At 44.0% G+C, this 15,696-nt stretch overlaps 1 protein-coding gene across 2 annotated transcripts in view; it reads right to left on the bottom strand.

Moving 5' to 3' along the window:
• Positions 1-6,942: 6,942 nt before the first annotated feature.
• The window catches only part of MYZAP (myocardial zonula adherens protein), an 86,175-nt gene continuing 77,421 nt past the window's right edge, over positions 6,943-15,696 (bottom strand). For both annotated transcript variants that reach the window (XM_025883829.2, XM_073877076.1), the window contains 2 exons: positions 15,384-15,484; positions 6,943-7,863 (listed from right to left, as the gene is read on the bottom strand). In XM_025883829.2, the coding sequence (XP_025739614.1) occupies positions 7,767-7,863; positions 15,384-15,484 (198 nt within the window). In that variant the 3' untranslated portion in view covers positions 6,943-7,766. The remainder of the gene's footprint in view (positions 7,864-15,383; positions 15,485-15,696) is intronic.

Genomic DNA, 15,696 nt, shown 5'->3' with positions numbered 1-15,696 from the left:
TCTTGTAAGTGGTACAGACTATATAGACATTGTAGCTGAGGCCCCTCCTCTCAGTTTGGGAGAAAGAATCTTGTTAGAATCAAGATAGACTCTTGATTTAAAATATCTTCCCCCTCCCCTTGACCTATTTCACTTCCCTTTGACACTGACTGAAATTCCAGCATTAAGATTACTAGGTTAACAAGGATCTGCCTTTGAGACCATTGATCTCTAAAAGGGTTTCTACCATATTTCTAAAAGGGTTGTGGCCTATCAGCCATTTACACATGAGTATGAATTGGTTCGAAACGGCTATCTGACAAAAGGCTAGCTGAGGTGATAACCTACACTAAAAGAGTGGAATTTGATAGGAGGTCAAGGGAGGAAATTGAGAGAATTTTGAGCAATCGGAGAGGAAGAGTAGACCACAGAGAGTATTGCAACAGGGTTTACATAGCAGGAAGACCCCAGAGGACCTCCTATCCAGGATTTGGAAAATACGGAGAGCAGGCAGAAAGGGAGAATGTCAAAACCAAACTTCGCTTGGAATTGGTTCAGATTCCATGCTGGAGGGCAGACCTCCTCTACGTACATGGACCTTGTCAAAGATCTTTCATTTAACTTGGGAGTATACTGTGTACCAAAAGATGGCTATAAAATAACTTCATTAAAAAATACACTCAGATATGTTTACACTTGTGCTCAAGGAAAGATAGTTTGCACATACATTTATCAGAAAATAGAAAAGGAGAGTAAGGGAGATAATTTGCAAAGTCACGAAAGGGTGAGATGGTATAATTTCCTTTCCTTTCAAGTGTTACAGGGCATGGAGTTCAGAGTTGTGCCTTTCATGGAGGGAAAGAAGAACCAAAACTCTACTACAACGTCAGCACACCATATATCTCACTCTTTGGAGTCTGATGTCTATCAGAGGCTATGAAATAAAGACACTGGTGGCCGGCAGGAGGATGGCGTTAGAGAAAGCTGACTATGCCTCTCCTCTCGCGAGACCTGACCAGAATCAAGTGTCTGGTCACCTTTAATCTGTCTTGCACGAAAAAGAACACAGCTCTGAAAAGCTTCAGCTAGGGGAAGTGGGGGGAGGGGGAGGTGCAAGGGACACCCACGGAATATATAGTTGGGAGAATTATTCAGAAAAAGTCCTTGATTTTCTTCCTAAAAAATTTGGAGTATATAGGACAGTGAAGGTGATCCAGATCCAAGAACTGAAGAGGTGGTTGTCAATCCCCAACTGTGTTTTTGCAGGGAGAGGGTTTATGTACCACTAACTTTGTGGCCAGTCCATTAATTTCTCTGGGTCTCCGTTTTCTCCTGTTTTATAAATGAGGGTATTGAACCAGACAAACTCCAAGATGCCTTTCAGTGCTTAAATTATATGATTCTAGGATGATTAATGTTATGATACATTCTTTGGCAACATCTGCATCTATTTAAGCTCATAAATGTTGAGAAGAAATATTTGGTATGCAGTAAACCAGGAAGCAGGTAGCTCCCTTTAAATAAATACTCATCCAACAGTGATGACGTTTCAGGTTTTATCAACCCTTGCTGTACTCCCATACTTGCCCATATCTTCTGGAACTGGATAGTGTCTTCCATCACCTAGAATTCTTGAGCTTAATTTAATTTTTATATCTAGTGGATGACAGCTCTGAGTAATTTAAGATTGTTTATAAGGTTTTAAAAAACCCTGGAGTTGTCAAAATAGAAGACAAGCAAACTATAATGAATGATGTGAGAGGAACATCATTTCAAGCAGACAAGAGAAAAGGGTGCTTTGAAGGAATAAGTATTTTTTTTTAATAATGCATAGGAAAAAAACCATTAGATAATGTAAATAAAGGGTTGCAAATTGTGGGTCTGTGGCCACATCCAGTCTACAAATGGATTTTTTTGGCAGGACCGAGTTTCTCAAAATCATGAATTTGAGTGGCTTTAAGATGGGCAGGCATGTACTTATTATCTGCGTGAACATTCCCCCAACCAGCCTACACCAGACCTTTGCACCTCTGTGCAGACCCTGGGCCACCAGGGCATTTGACTTTGGGTATGTCATACAAGTATAAATGGAAAATTTTGCCCAACATTTTTCTTTTCTGAGAGGCTACAGTTAATCCCACAGAAACTTCTGGGTCACTAGTACAAGATATATACTTGTTATAGTAAAGTGTTCTTTACCTCCGAATGTCAGTTTTCCTAAGGTCTTCTATGTTTTACAAATCCCAACAAATGGGGCGCCTGGGTGGCTCAATCAGTTAAGCATCCGACTCTTGATTCCAGCTCAGATCATGATCTCAGGGTCCTGGGATCAAGCCCCATGTGGGGCTCTGCACTCGGTGGAGTATCTGCTGGAGATTCTCTCCCTCTGCCCCTCCTGAGTACTCTCTCTCTCAAATCAAAAAAATAAAATTTTTAAACAAACAAGAATCCCCACAAATGATTCTCTGATAATTTATAGCATTAATGTCCCCCTAGATTATAAATTTCATTGAGATTACAGGTTTTTCTTTTTTTTTTTTTCTCTAGAATTCAGTGTAAAAGATGAATTTTCACTCAAAAAGACTCAGCCTTTTCTGGGAGGAAACCAGTTGCCTTGTTTTATAGTGAGACTAGTAAGTGCTATAGTCAAAGGTTATAATTCTGTTATTTTGAACATTTCCTAAAGAATTATTTGTATGCATCTCAAACATTTTTTTACAAAGCTTGATATAACATTTTTCTCTATTAAAAAAAACATTTTAAACAAAATGATAAATCTTTATGATCACCATGGAAACATCAGCATCTTTATGACTATATTTTCTATTTTCAATTCCATTTTGGGGATTTGGGGACCAAAAAAGGTTAACTTGAGACAGTCCTAATTTCCTTCCCCAGCCCCCCAAAAATGTTTAAATAAATTCGTGGGTACCATAAAGATATTTTATTTTAGGGTTGGGCCACAAAGTGACCAGTTAAGTTTTTTCAGGCTGAATGTGTTTTGTTTAGGAGGTGGCAAGTTAAGAGGAAAGCAGAGAATTAAAATATTTGCAAGATGTCATTAATCTCCAGCAAGAGCCTAGAGTTGTTTTTTTTTCCCCTCTTCATTTCAGAACTAATCCAGCTTTCTGTTATTTGGCTCAGAAAAGTCTTAAATCTGTAACAAGAGAGTAACTTCCTGTTCTCAAGAGTATGGCTGCCAAAGAAAACATTTACAAGAAAAGTTCCAGGGCCAAAAAATTGCCTACTAATTATTTCTTAACCCCCTCCCACCCCTAATTCAGGAAGGTGAATGCTGTAAATGCTATATGTTAAAACTCGAAAGTATGTGTTGAAAAATTAAGAGAAAACCCCTAAGAACTGTTTGCTATTTATTTATATTTTATTGCATTCAAATTACATGAGTTTTATGGCCCTTGGGCACAAATTAATGTTTCTTAGAATATTTTGTTCGGAATTCCACAAAGATTATACTATACCTTTATCAAAATACATTATGGAAATTTTTACCTGGTACCTTCCCAACTGAAGAAGGGAGAAGCAGCCCTACCATTCGGGATCTGACCTAGTACTACCAGCTAGGCTGTGATATTGCTCCAAGTTGGCCTGACACTCAGCAGTGAGGTTTTTTGGTTTTTGTGGGGTTTTTTTTTTTTTTTTTTTAAGATTTACTTACTTGAGAGAGAGAATGCAAGTGGGGGTTGGGGCAGATGGGGAAGGGGAGAGAGAATCTTAAGCAGGCTCCCTGCTGAGCAGGGAACCCAATTGGGGTGCTCTATGTTGGGCTCAATCCCAGGACCCATGAGATCAAGACCTGAGCCATAACCAAGAGTCGGCCGCTCAACCGACTGAGCCACCCAGGCTTCCCACTTAGTGAAGTCTTGGTGTTCTCCTTGGTGATCTATTCATTCAGTGCAATGCCAATCAAAGTCCTAGAGCCTTTGGATAGAAATGGACAGACTGTAAAACTCATGGAAATACAAGGGATCTAGAATAGCCAAAACAACTTCAAAAAGGAAGAACAAAGTCAGAGAGCCTATGCCACGTGATTTCAAGGCTTATTAGAATAAGATGGGCAAATAGATCAATATAACAGTAATGAGTACAGAAATAGACCAATGCAAATATGGCCAATTGGTTTTGACAATGTTACCAAAGCGAATCTGGGGGAAATGGGTAGTCTTTTCAACAAATGGTGCTAAAACAATTTATACTCTCTACCATGTATTAATAATCTAATCCTGTCCAACAAATTACCCCAAAATTTAGCGGCAAGTCTCCCTCTGGTCTTTTTGCCTCTGGCCCCTCTTCCCGGAAACACATCTCCAGTCTCCCTTTGGGGCTTTCCCTTCTCTGACAAATTCAAATGGGTTATTCTCAAATTCACATATGAGGAAAAGGAGACTACAGTTTATTTACTCTGTTTATCCAGGAACATTTTTTTCCCTATTTCCCTCCTGCACAGTCCCACTAATATTCATTGAGTCTCTAGTCTGTGTCCAATAAGAGGAAATCCTTAGATTTGCAAATATTCATGATGCAACACCTCATTCCCAGTAATTACAGTAATGCAAGTATCAACTGTTGGCATGTCTCTGGTGCAGTGCTGGAAAATTTTTCCATTCTCTCTCGCGTGATCTGCACAGCCAGCCTCTGAGGGGGTGTAATTCCATTTCTAGGCAAAACTGCGTATGGGAGCGCTGAGTTTGAAGTGGCCCGACCAAACGGGTATTGTGACTTAGTGGCGGACTTGAGACCGACCCCAGGCTTCCCACCTGTGTTCTGGAAGCAGGCCTGCGTGGTTTCAGACAATTTTCATCTCTCTTTGAGTTTCAGTTTCCTTGTCCACAAAATGGCACTAGTAACATCTTCTACACACAATGAGTGGTTGCAAAGATTTAGTGGATATATGCTGGGCCTAGCTTAGTAACTCTTGGTCTCCTGTATTTCCCCAGCCAGGGCTCTTTCTGGAAGACTTTCCATTTGTAGATTTCTTCATGATTATCGAGGTTTGGAATGAATCCCCTCCTTCATGGGAAATGACCCCCAAGGAGCTCACATCTTGGGAGAGACAGGAAATGGACCTCATGATCAGTCACTAGATGTAAGAAGACAAGAGAAGTCTCAGAAAAAAGTCCCCCTGGGATTCAGAGATGGTAAAGATCAGGAGGAAACCGACTCTCGGAACAATTTTGGAGAGGCAAGGGTCTCAAGGTGCACATACCTGTCTCCCCTGCATCTGGCAGGCAGCACCTGTAATGCTTTGGGTTGCACTGAACTGGGCTTCCAGAGTCTGGATATCAAGAAGAGTGCTGTGGTCTAATGTGGCCTGAGCCAAGACAGGAAGGAATCCTGCCCTTCCTGTCACATGCCCCCACCCCACCCCTTGCCCTTGGGGGACCACCCTGGAGCTCCTGGAGCAGGAAGATAGCATTTTTGGGGGAGGAAGAGGGTTCCCAGGGTAGACTCACCACCGGCTCAGGGGCCAGCCTTGGTTGGTGCACCCTCTAGTGGGAGGAAGGCACGTCATCATCACTCAACTCCAAGCACTTGCCAAATGTCCCTCCTGCCCTGCCCTGAGATCTGCCCTCTGGGGCAGGTCCCACCCAGACTCAGACTCAGTCGCATGGCCTGAATTTTTTTCTGTCTCCATGGCTGGCTCTTGCCTCTGACTAAGCAGCAGGCCTTCTCTGATTCTGGGATCTTGGGGGAAAGCCCACTCCCTCAAAGCCCAGGCCTGTTTCGTGTTTGCTGCCATGCTCTCTCTGGGCCCTGGGGACGCCTACAGGCCTGCAGCTCACACCTGCACAGTCCCTCAGCTCAGGGATCCAAAGGCAATATCCTGAAGGAATTTTTTTCACTGCCTGTTTGGGGGACAGGTCTGCCTAAAGCAGGCAACTTTATACAGTCCTTCATTTCTCATTCCCAGTGTTGGCAAAGGGGTCAGGAAACCCCATTCTCATCCTGTTGTAAGAATTTACATGGACACAAATTTCAGCAGGCCCAACTGGACCATATGCACCAAAAGACTTTAAGTTTGCATGATTTTTGACCCGACCCAGTGATTCCTCTTGTAGGAATTTATCCTGAAAAAGTAATTAGGCAAGTGTACAAAGGTGTATGTATAAGATGATTCATCAGAGGACTGCTTAAGAAAATTAAAGACAACTTCCCAAATTCCAACATGAGGGGGTAGGACAAGTAAATCATAGTACATCAATAATATGGAATCCAGTTAACTGTAAGAAACAGTGGCACAGATCTATATATCCATATCTGTATAGAATGATCATAATATAGTAAGTGAAAAGAGGTTACAAAGTATGTAATGAGAATAGCACTTATTAAGTGCCTACTGTGTGCCAAGCACTATTTTAGAACTTCATGGATATTAAGTCATTTAATCTTCCCACCAACTCCAGCTAAGAAATAACTATCACAGATCCCATCTAATAGGGGCTTGAAGAGGTTCTTTAACTTGCCCAAAGCATACACTAGTGACTGAGCTCAGTCTCTAGAGCCCATGTTCCTAAATACCACGATTCTGCTTTTCAACATAGTGCCATATGTGTTTTAAAAACAATTGTGTGTGTGTTTTAAGAAAGCCAAGAAGGATTGAAATGAAAATATTGATAGAGGCGTTATTATACGATGTTATTTTTTTATTTAGGACAAAACCTTGCATACAAAGATGTTTTTCATTTCAGGAAGATAGAATTACTATGTACTATTAGCGTTAACTAGATAAATTTCAGGGTTTAAACACACACACACACACACACACACACGCTGCTACATATGCTGGTACTCTCTCACACACACACCCTATCTTATGGTTTATAAATGCTTCTATGGACTGTACTGACCGAAAAATCCCTGGGTGCTGACTTTGACACTCCCAAGCCCCATTCTGCTCTCTACCCCTTCTACCTGACCATGGATGAAATCCAGAGACAACATAGGTAGGACAAAATATATGGCATTTATTAAACATATGTGACATAGGTTATAATATCAAAGTAGAGCATGCATGAACACATTATTCATTTAACAGAAACACCAATTGATACTGAAAACATTAAATGATTACATGTCCACAACATACAAAATTCTCTTTCAGTTAGAAAGGGAAAAAGAAAAATCACAGGTGAAATAAATACACTGATTTCGGTGAGCCCCATGAAGGCATAAGGCACAAATTAAACCAAGGGATTAGCACATCGGAATGAGGCACTTGTGCCTGCAGGAGGCCAGTCTCCACCCATGGCTCCCACAACCCCACACAGATCCTGGACACCAAGAGAGAGGACCCTTCCCTGGCAGGGTCAGGTCTCCCCAGGTGCCCCTGCGCCTGTGGACAGGCTTCTGGGCACCAGAGAAACACCACCTCTAATACTTTTATGGGTGAATAAAACCTTCATGCTGTAACAAATGATCCTGGCGGGAATAACATGAAATTTCAAATTAATGCCCTTTTTCCTCCCAACCAAAGGCTAATAAACCAGAAAATGAATTGTGAGGGAATTCTCCTGACAGAATTTCAGTGTCTACTCGGAAAGCTAATGATGGCCCAGTAAAGCATGGTTGGGTGTTTGAAATATGACCTTGAAAGCTCTCTTTCCTGCCCTCCCCCACTTTTCCTTCATGTTTTAGAAGTAGATCAGGACCTCAGCAGTCTTTGTGGCTGAAACTTGTATAGGAGGAAGCAGTAGTCACCCTTCCCAGACCTCAAGCCACATGGTTCTAGGGCTTTTGTCCATCTGTACAAAGTGTGTGTCTCCAGGTGCCTAAGTCAGTGTTTTCTTCATGGTTAACTCCAGGACCCGTGTGTATGGGGTATAGTTCCTGGAAGGCATCGAGATTTCACGAGTCCTACCTGTTGGGCTGAGAAATGAGAAAAGGCAGGTCAGGAAGATGGAACAAAACTCACCATATTCTTCATGTAAGACAATTCTAGGAAATGGTTTTGCCACCGCTGTAGCCTAAAATTTTATAAACTGATTGAGTCAGTTGAATTTTCCATTTAAATATTATAGGAGGGGCCTTTATTTTTAGCAACTTTTTTAAGATTGATTTTTTTTTGAGAGAGAGCTGAGCGGAGGGAGGGGCAGAGAGAGGAGGAGAGAATCTTAAGCAGGCTCCCTGCTGAGCACAGAGCCTGATGTGGGGCTCGATCCCAGGACCCTGAGATCATGACCTGAGCTGAAATCAAGAATCAGACGCTTAACCGGCTGAGCCGCGCAAGTGACCCTTTAGCAACTTTCAAAGGTTGTGCTAAGCATCGATAATTCAGAAGAATAAAAAACCATGTATTTAAGGAACTCCTATTTTGGTGGGAAAGGGATGTGCATGAATAACTGTAATAAGAGACACATAATGAGCCGTGCTGGATATTCTCCATTTGCCCGTTCAGATTAACTCTTCCCTGTCTCCACCTCACTCTGTGCCCTTGGGAAGCTGACCTGAAGGTCAGTGTCCATGGGTTCCCTTACCCTTTAGCTCCCAGTGGGTTCTGAGCAGTTGGGAACTGGTAGCAGGGGATGAGAGGCTGCAAGGACAGACGGGTCAGGACCTCTGTTCCCTCCTGGCCAGGCTGCAGCTTGGAAGTTGGCCGCATTGCCCTAGCGAAGGCCACAGCTTACAGCTCTCCCCTTTGCCTGTCCTCCCGGCTTCCTCCCCCTGCCTCTTCAGGCCCAGGCTGGTAACAGTTCCCACTATGCCAGCTCCAGAGTACGCCACTGCCCCTTGTTCACTTCTCTCAGAGCTGCCGAAACCTTCATAAATAGTCCCTTCATCCCAGTCTCTTCAGTCTTCCTGTCCTGTCAGGACTGTGAGCAATACAAGAATTAACATATTATGGGCACACTGAGGGCAGAACGAGTTAGCGGCACTTAGGAGGGCATCTGGAAATGTGCACAGAGAGGGGAGTCTTGCAGGGTGCCCAGGCGGTCCTCAGGTGGTCAAGGAGGAGATGGGAATTCAAGTGCAAGGGGCCAAAAAGGGTGAGCGCAAGGGCCGTGGGTGTGGAAAGGAGACCTGTTTGGTAGGACTGGAGCAAAGAGCTCTTGGTGGAAAGTGGCAGAAGACCAGGCCTGTGTGCCCTGCTAAGGAGTTTAGAAGGGGACACAGAGCCACTAAAGATTTGCAAGGAGGGGCAGGATATGCTCATCTCTTTATTCTAGCAGGGTTCCTTGGCAGGTTGACTGCAGAGGGGTTAGTCTGGAGGCAGAAGGTGAGTTAGATTTTTTTTGATATTTAGGTGGTAAGAGATCATGAGAGCTGGAATTCTAACTAACACTGGAGGTGAAGTATCAAGGAAAGGGTAGGGAGATATTGGGGAGGTAGAATTAACCAGGATTTGGTGGCTGAGATGGAGAAAATCTCCCCATTTCTTTTTCCTCCTGGACACACAACTACCTTTCCCAGCGTCCTTTGCAATTTGATGGGCCATGTGACTAAATGGACAGAAGTGATGTATATTACTTCCAGGTTTAGCCCATAAAATTCTCCTACATAATCCTCTATGCCCAGTCTCTTCCCTTTCATGCAGAGAATATAGTGGAGGGCTCAAGAGGACTCCAAAGCCCAGGCAGGGTGACTAGCTGGAGGAATCCGGGCTCGTGAATGACTACGTGCCGTGAGGCCCATGCCAGCTGGTCTTGCACTGTAACATGAGAAATCGGTCTTGGTTTTGCTAAGCCGAGGTCTGTGGGCTTTTTGTTACAGCAGCTACGTTCCTTCTCCCCACTAATGCAGTGACAAGTTGCGTGTGTGAGATTGGAGTCAGCTCCCTTCCCTGAATGGCCCATAGCCTGTCATTCACAAAGCGATGTGGAATCTACCTCCTCAACTACCGTTTTGTCACGTGCCTTCTCTGTTCCCTCAGCCCCTGGCCTAGTTCAGCTTCTCAGAATCTATCTTTGAATCCTGGAGTAGTATTCTAAATGGTCTCCCTCCCTCTGGTGTTGGCAGAGTCTTCCTCCTCCTCAAATCCTCCACCCAGCATGCTGTCAAAGAGATCTTCCTGATGATCGAAGTATAATACCATTCTTAAAACTTCAAAGTCTCCCCATTGCTTCTGGGATGAAGTCTAAGCTCCTGTGTATGGTCTTAAAGGCCCTCTGCTGTCTCCTGTCGTATCTCCCATCTGGCCTTGCTAAGAAACACAGTTGTCCCCATTGCCACACTGCCATTCCCATGTCATCCCCTTTGCCTTGACTGCTTCCCTAATCCAATGCATCTGAAGAATTCCTGCCTATATTTCAAGACTCAAACCAATATCCCCTCCTATATGACAATTTCCCAGATTTCCCACCCCAGTGATAGAAATGAGCATTCCTTTCTTTTTGTGCTTTTTGTCTGTTCCCTTGAGTAGTGGTGCTCAATTTTCTGCTTCCACAAGGTCCACTTTTGCTAAACTCTCCCAGCAGTTAACACTTCCCACTACCCTGCAGTGATTGTCAACTGTAGTTGGCGTATTGCTTCTTAATGGGGTGTATTAGAAGCTTGGGGGAAATTTTAAATTCACCTGTCTCCCCAAGAGATTCAGTATGTCTTTTCCGTGCTTTCCAAACTATCCTCCCCACATACACCTTGAGAAGGGCTGTCATACAGGCTTCCTTTTTGTTTTTTTAAAAGATTTTATTTATTTATTTATTTGAGAGAGAGCGCGTGAGAGAGCGAGACAGAGCATGAGCTGGGGGCGAGGCAGAGGGAGAGGGAGAAGCAGACTCCCCACTGAACAGGGAGCCGGATGGATGGGGGCCTATCCCAGGACCCTGGGATCATAATCCGAAGGCAGACACTTAACCAACTGAGGCACCCCTAGGCTTCTGACACACCACTAGAAGCACCCCGTTGTCCCCTCTGGTCTACACATCCTCTGCTAGTCACAATTTCCTGAAGGCTGAAAGCCACACTCCTCTTCATGACTAGCAGCTCACTCAGGCCGGGCATAGAACTATCACTAAATGTATGGATGAGGAAGGAAACCAGAGGACAAGGGATTTCCAGGAGTGAATGGTCAGAGTGTCACCTGCCACAGAGGAATCCACAAGATCTGGGAATTCAGGGGTCCCCAGGGACCTGACCAGGCAGGTTAGTGGAGTGCCGGGGCAGAAGCCAGATGGTGATTTTGCCAACCACTGAAAATTCCACGTAGAGGAAATGGTCTCTGGTGATAATATCCTAAAAGCCCGTAAAATGCAGAAATATTTATAAAGGTGAGCTTTCCGGGTTTCAAAAACAGGCTCCGATATCCCAACCTTTCAAAAAGAAGTGAGGTATTTTATGTGGTGGATCACTAGGAAACAACAGGATCTCAAGAACACAAATAATTTCAACCACAGAACTGAAATTCAACCATTTTCTTTGAGGCTATTGGTAACCTTTTATTATTCCATAAAGGGGCAGGTCCTCTGGGGGAAACAGCAGCAGAGTCAGCAAATAAAGCTTTGTTTGACAAAAAGCTACTTTGTGTTCTGGTCTCTAAAACAGAAGAAGTATGAAAATGTTGGCATTTTAAAGCGCTTACTATGTGCCCGGCACTTATGACCATGGGGAATATTTTTCATTACATCACACCTATTAAGACATAATTTATGAGCTTGCTGGAAACCAAGTGTCACTAAGGGGCAAGGAGAAAGTTTCTTTTCTTTTTGTTTCTTGTTTTTCATCTTTCTCTTTGAAGGCAGGCTAGCAGACTGGAAATTGCTCTCAGTGGCTTTCATTAACCTGTATCAAACCTTTAAATCAAACTCTTGAGTCTTTTTTAAAAAATAGGTGTTTAAAAGTCTCTGAAATCACAGTGAGTGCCTTTCTCACCCCCTCCCTCCCTCCTTGCTCTGCTGTAAGATCCTTGCTCTCTTGAAAAGAATGGAATGCAAGGGTTAGATGAAGAGAGGAAGGAGTTGAGAAACTAGAGACAGAAGGTGGTATTCAGTCGACCAGACCTAGAGAACCCAGGTCTCCAGCAGCCTGGTGGCAGTGGGACTAAAGGGGGACAGCCCTGTACGGGCACTGAGGCTGTCCTGGAGCACAGGTGTCCTCAGTGAACTGACCTCAGGGCCGGACCCGGGAAAGTCGTGGCAGCATCAACGGAAAGAGGAAAATGCACCCACTCCCCTGGGCACTTTTTGCCTGTATCCTACTTCACCAGCCCAGCAGGGCCCCCAGGGAATTCTGTCAGAATCTTCCAATTCTAGCTGAGAAACTGAGACTCAAAGAGATTAGGGATTTGCCTAAAGCTGTAGATACAGCGAGAGGCAGATCAGCCAACACATGTTTATGGAGCATCAAGAAAGTGCTGAGCTAGGGGATGAGAACCCAGGGTCCCTGTCCACTGGAGTCCACAGAGTTGGCACAAATAGGGAAGTAGTGGTGATGTGGGGAGGAGGTCACAAAAGGGGTTTACTGGTCTGTAAGTAAAGAAAAGGCTGATTGCGAATTTTTCCAGCATAAAAATCAAGCAGCAATAATTGTAAGTCAAACGCTGTTAGCGCAGCATGAAAGCCCTCCAGGGAGAGGGAGAAATGAGTCCGAGGTAGCTCACTCCTCTCCCGTGAGGCCGCGTGCGCAAGCACCCGGAACACGCTGTGACCCCTCTGGCATCTCAGCTGACAGGGGCCTCATCCACCACGGGGCCTTCCAGAGTTTTAGGCACTGTCTAGAGGGCTCCAAACCACAGAGAGTTTAATTGGAGAGCTTAATGCATACTGAAGCACTATCAATCCGTTGAACAAAATCACTAATAAGTTAATGAAATTGTCTTAGCACACCCAAATTCACTTATATTTGATCTGGTGTCTTACATGAAAAATCAGGGCTTTGGTTTAGTTAATAGTAATAGCTATTCTTTATTAAGTACTTAACCAGTTACCATGCTAAATACTGTATATACATGTTTTCATTTAATCCTCATAGAAACCCTATGAGATTTGATATTGTCCTCTTCATTCCCATTTTAAGGATGAAATAATGGAGCCTTCAGAGCGATTAAGTAGCTTGCTCAAGGCTGTGCTCGGCTGGCAGCTGGCTGGGCAGCAAAGCCCCACGGCCTGAAGCTCCCCAACTGGACCACACTGCCTGGTTCTTTGTAAGAGAACAGGTAGCGAGAACAAAACTCATCTGCAGAATTAAGGCTTAAGGCAATACTTTTATTCATCTAAAACATTTCAGAGGAGGCCATTTTCAAAATATTCTGGGAAACACCGTAAGATCTTGTATTAGGTGCAAGTTCAATGTCCAAGTAAGAACCAGGAATTTTGTTAGAACATACACAGTACAATTTAGCAACTCTATTGAGTATTTTTTTAAAATCACACAAGTACCACCCCAGGTTCTAATCCTGGCTGTGTGGCTTTCAGTCAATCACTTACCTCTCTGAGCCACGATTTTGCTCTCTATCAAAACATGGGGATTAAATTCCACCAGGGGGTTCCAGTTTCTTTATTCAAACAAAATCTTACTTGGGGTCCAACATCTTACACTAAAAACTGAGTTTTTCAGTTTTGTGTCGTTTTGTTTTTCAGGAGGGGGAGGGTCCCCACAGGCCAGCTCCTTGCTCACCTCATGCTCCCCAAGGCATCCGGAGGCCTCTCCCTGAGCCCCAGCACAGAGCCCAGCGAGGCAGCTCAGAGAAGCACAGGTGAGAAACCACTGCTCTGAAATCTAACGACCCTGTGTTCCTTGCCACTCCAGCCCGCGTGGCCCCTTTCACGTAGTAGGCACTTAATAAATATCGGAGAGGAAACAAATGGAATCTTACCCTGCCTTTTCGGAAACTCGGATATGTAGCTTTCATTTCCTCTGCTGACTGACCTACGCAGTGAAAGCGCTAAGATGGATCCTGGGGGAAACCAAATGCTACATTTATGGAAAAGCTGCTTTTAGATGCTGAAGTGGCTTCCAAGTTCACCATGGCCATAAGTTAAGGGTCTGTCAGCACTTCCATTATGAAAACCGCTTTGTGGTTTCATAACTTAGCCATAAAAGTTTGCTTCAGGCTATCCTTCGGCATACAAATTGAAAACCTTGTTTTAAGCCAAAATGTGGGAATTAGAAAACAAACAATTTATTGGTTTCAGACATAGTTTTGTGCCCGTCTTAAGCCAAACAAGATTTATTATGTGGGCAATTAAAGTGGACTAAACCACTTGGTTCCTGAAAAATAAAAAAGGAGAGAAATGGCGAAACTATTTATATTTCAGAGTCCCTGGACATGACCATTCTTTTTGCCTATATTTTTATCATGGACTTCGTCCCCCATATTGATGGGACCTCAAGTCTATTTATGTATCTTTTCCCTGCTTAAGCTGGTTAAACCTGAGAAATCATCTACTCAAAACCACTGACTTTACAAATTGGGAAACGGAGGCCCCAGCAAAAACAGTCCGGCCTGAATGCATCCTGCTGCTAGCAAGGAGGACTAGACCCAAGGTATTTGACATCCCAGCTTGGTGATGGACTCACCACCATTTCCCACCAGATTTAACCATTCAAGGTTCCAGGATTCTGCATTTTTCTGGCCTAATGCCAAACACAACACACACAGATGCCCCTGATCACACAGGAATTCACCCTCCTACACACAGTATATGAGGTACTTTGTGACTTTGGTTACCTAAATCACAAGCCACATGCTGTTGGCATCCTCATTATCACCTTGTTTTATGTCCTCTTTGAGCCGAGCACAGTTTCGAGCACCTAGAGATGGTGGGTTGGTTACTAGATCACAGACTCTAATCTTATTAGGGAGAGACCCAGGCATGGGTATGGGGAGCAGCTTAAAGACAAGCAGGTCAGCCCTCGAGCTCAGAAAGGCAACTGAACAAACGAGGTTGTGGTTACCGTTCATCTGTGGTGACTGAAACAGATCAATTTATTTGTGACGCTGAGCCAGTGCTTGACTAGACTGTGTCCTGGCACCGGGGAAGAGATGAATTTGTTGAAGCTTTAGACCCTCCCTCCTCTATGTTACCAAAGCCCCTTACAGGTCCCTCTCGCACTGTTGTAAATGTCCGCCTCCGCGCCTGTCTGCCCTTCCGACTGCATGTGGAGCAGGAGCCGAATCTCATTCCTCTCCGTAAGTGTCTGGCACAGGGACGGTACTCACCAGATGGTTGCTGAGGGAATGAATGACTGGATGGGGGATCAAATGCATGCACTTCCTAACAGGGCCCATCCCTCTCGGACGTGGCTTCCCCAGCCTTCTCTTCACTACCCCCTCTGTCCTGCACAATGCCCCCGCTCCCACAGGAACGAGCCAGACCCCTCGGCAGTTGCTGTTTATCTTTGCAAAAATATTTTTGATAGAAAGAATGCAATTCTGGTAATCACAGCCCCATAAAGTATTTTCTTAAGTCAGAGAGGAATTTGAGTCAGAAAAATAGGAAATTTCCAAATACCTGGGGAGAAGATCGCAGCCCACTCCAATCTCTCTGGTCTCCACCTCAGGCTTGGCCTGGATTTCTATTAAATAGTCCAACCTGCTTTGTAGTTCATTATTCTAGAGCAAAGGAAAAAAGTACTTTTAGTCAAGCAAATAGGTTCCCCCACAAACATGCGTGATAATATGTGTTATCCAATTTTCCCCTATGACATGGATATCTATCATAATGATTTTAGTGAGCATCTCTTACACAGTAGGAATTAAAGAAATAGATTGTTTGCCTCCTTACAGATAGTTTTCTGTGCATGTACATACATATGTATCCAATT

Source organism: Callorhinus ursinus, unplaced genomic scaffold (genome assembly GCF_003265705.2).
Source record: "Callorhinus ursinus isolate GAN/ISIS: 27379988/994484 unplaced genomic scaffold, GSC_fseal_2.0 scaffold25, whole genome shotgun sequence".
In the NCBI taxonomy this organism is placed as follows: domain Eukaryota; kingdom Metazoa; phylum Chordata; class Mammalia; order Carnivora; family Otariidae; genus Callorhinus; species Callorhinus ursinus.
Note: the sequence above shows the minus strand (reverse complement) of the source record. Positions and strands in the feature narration are given on the sequence as shown.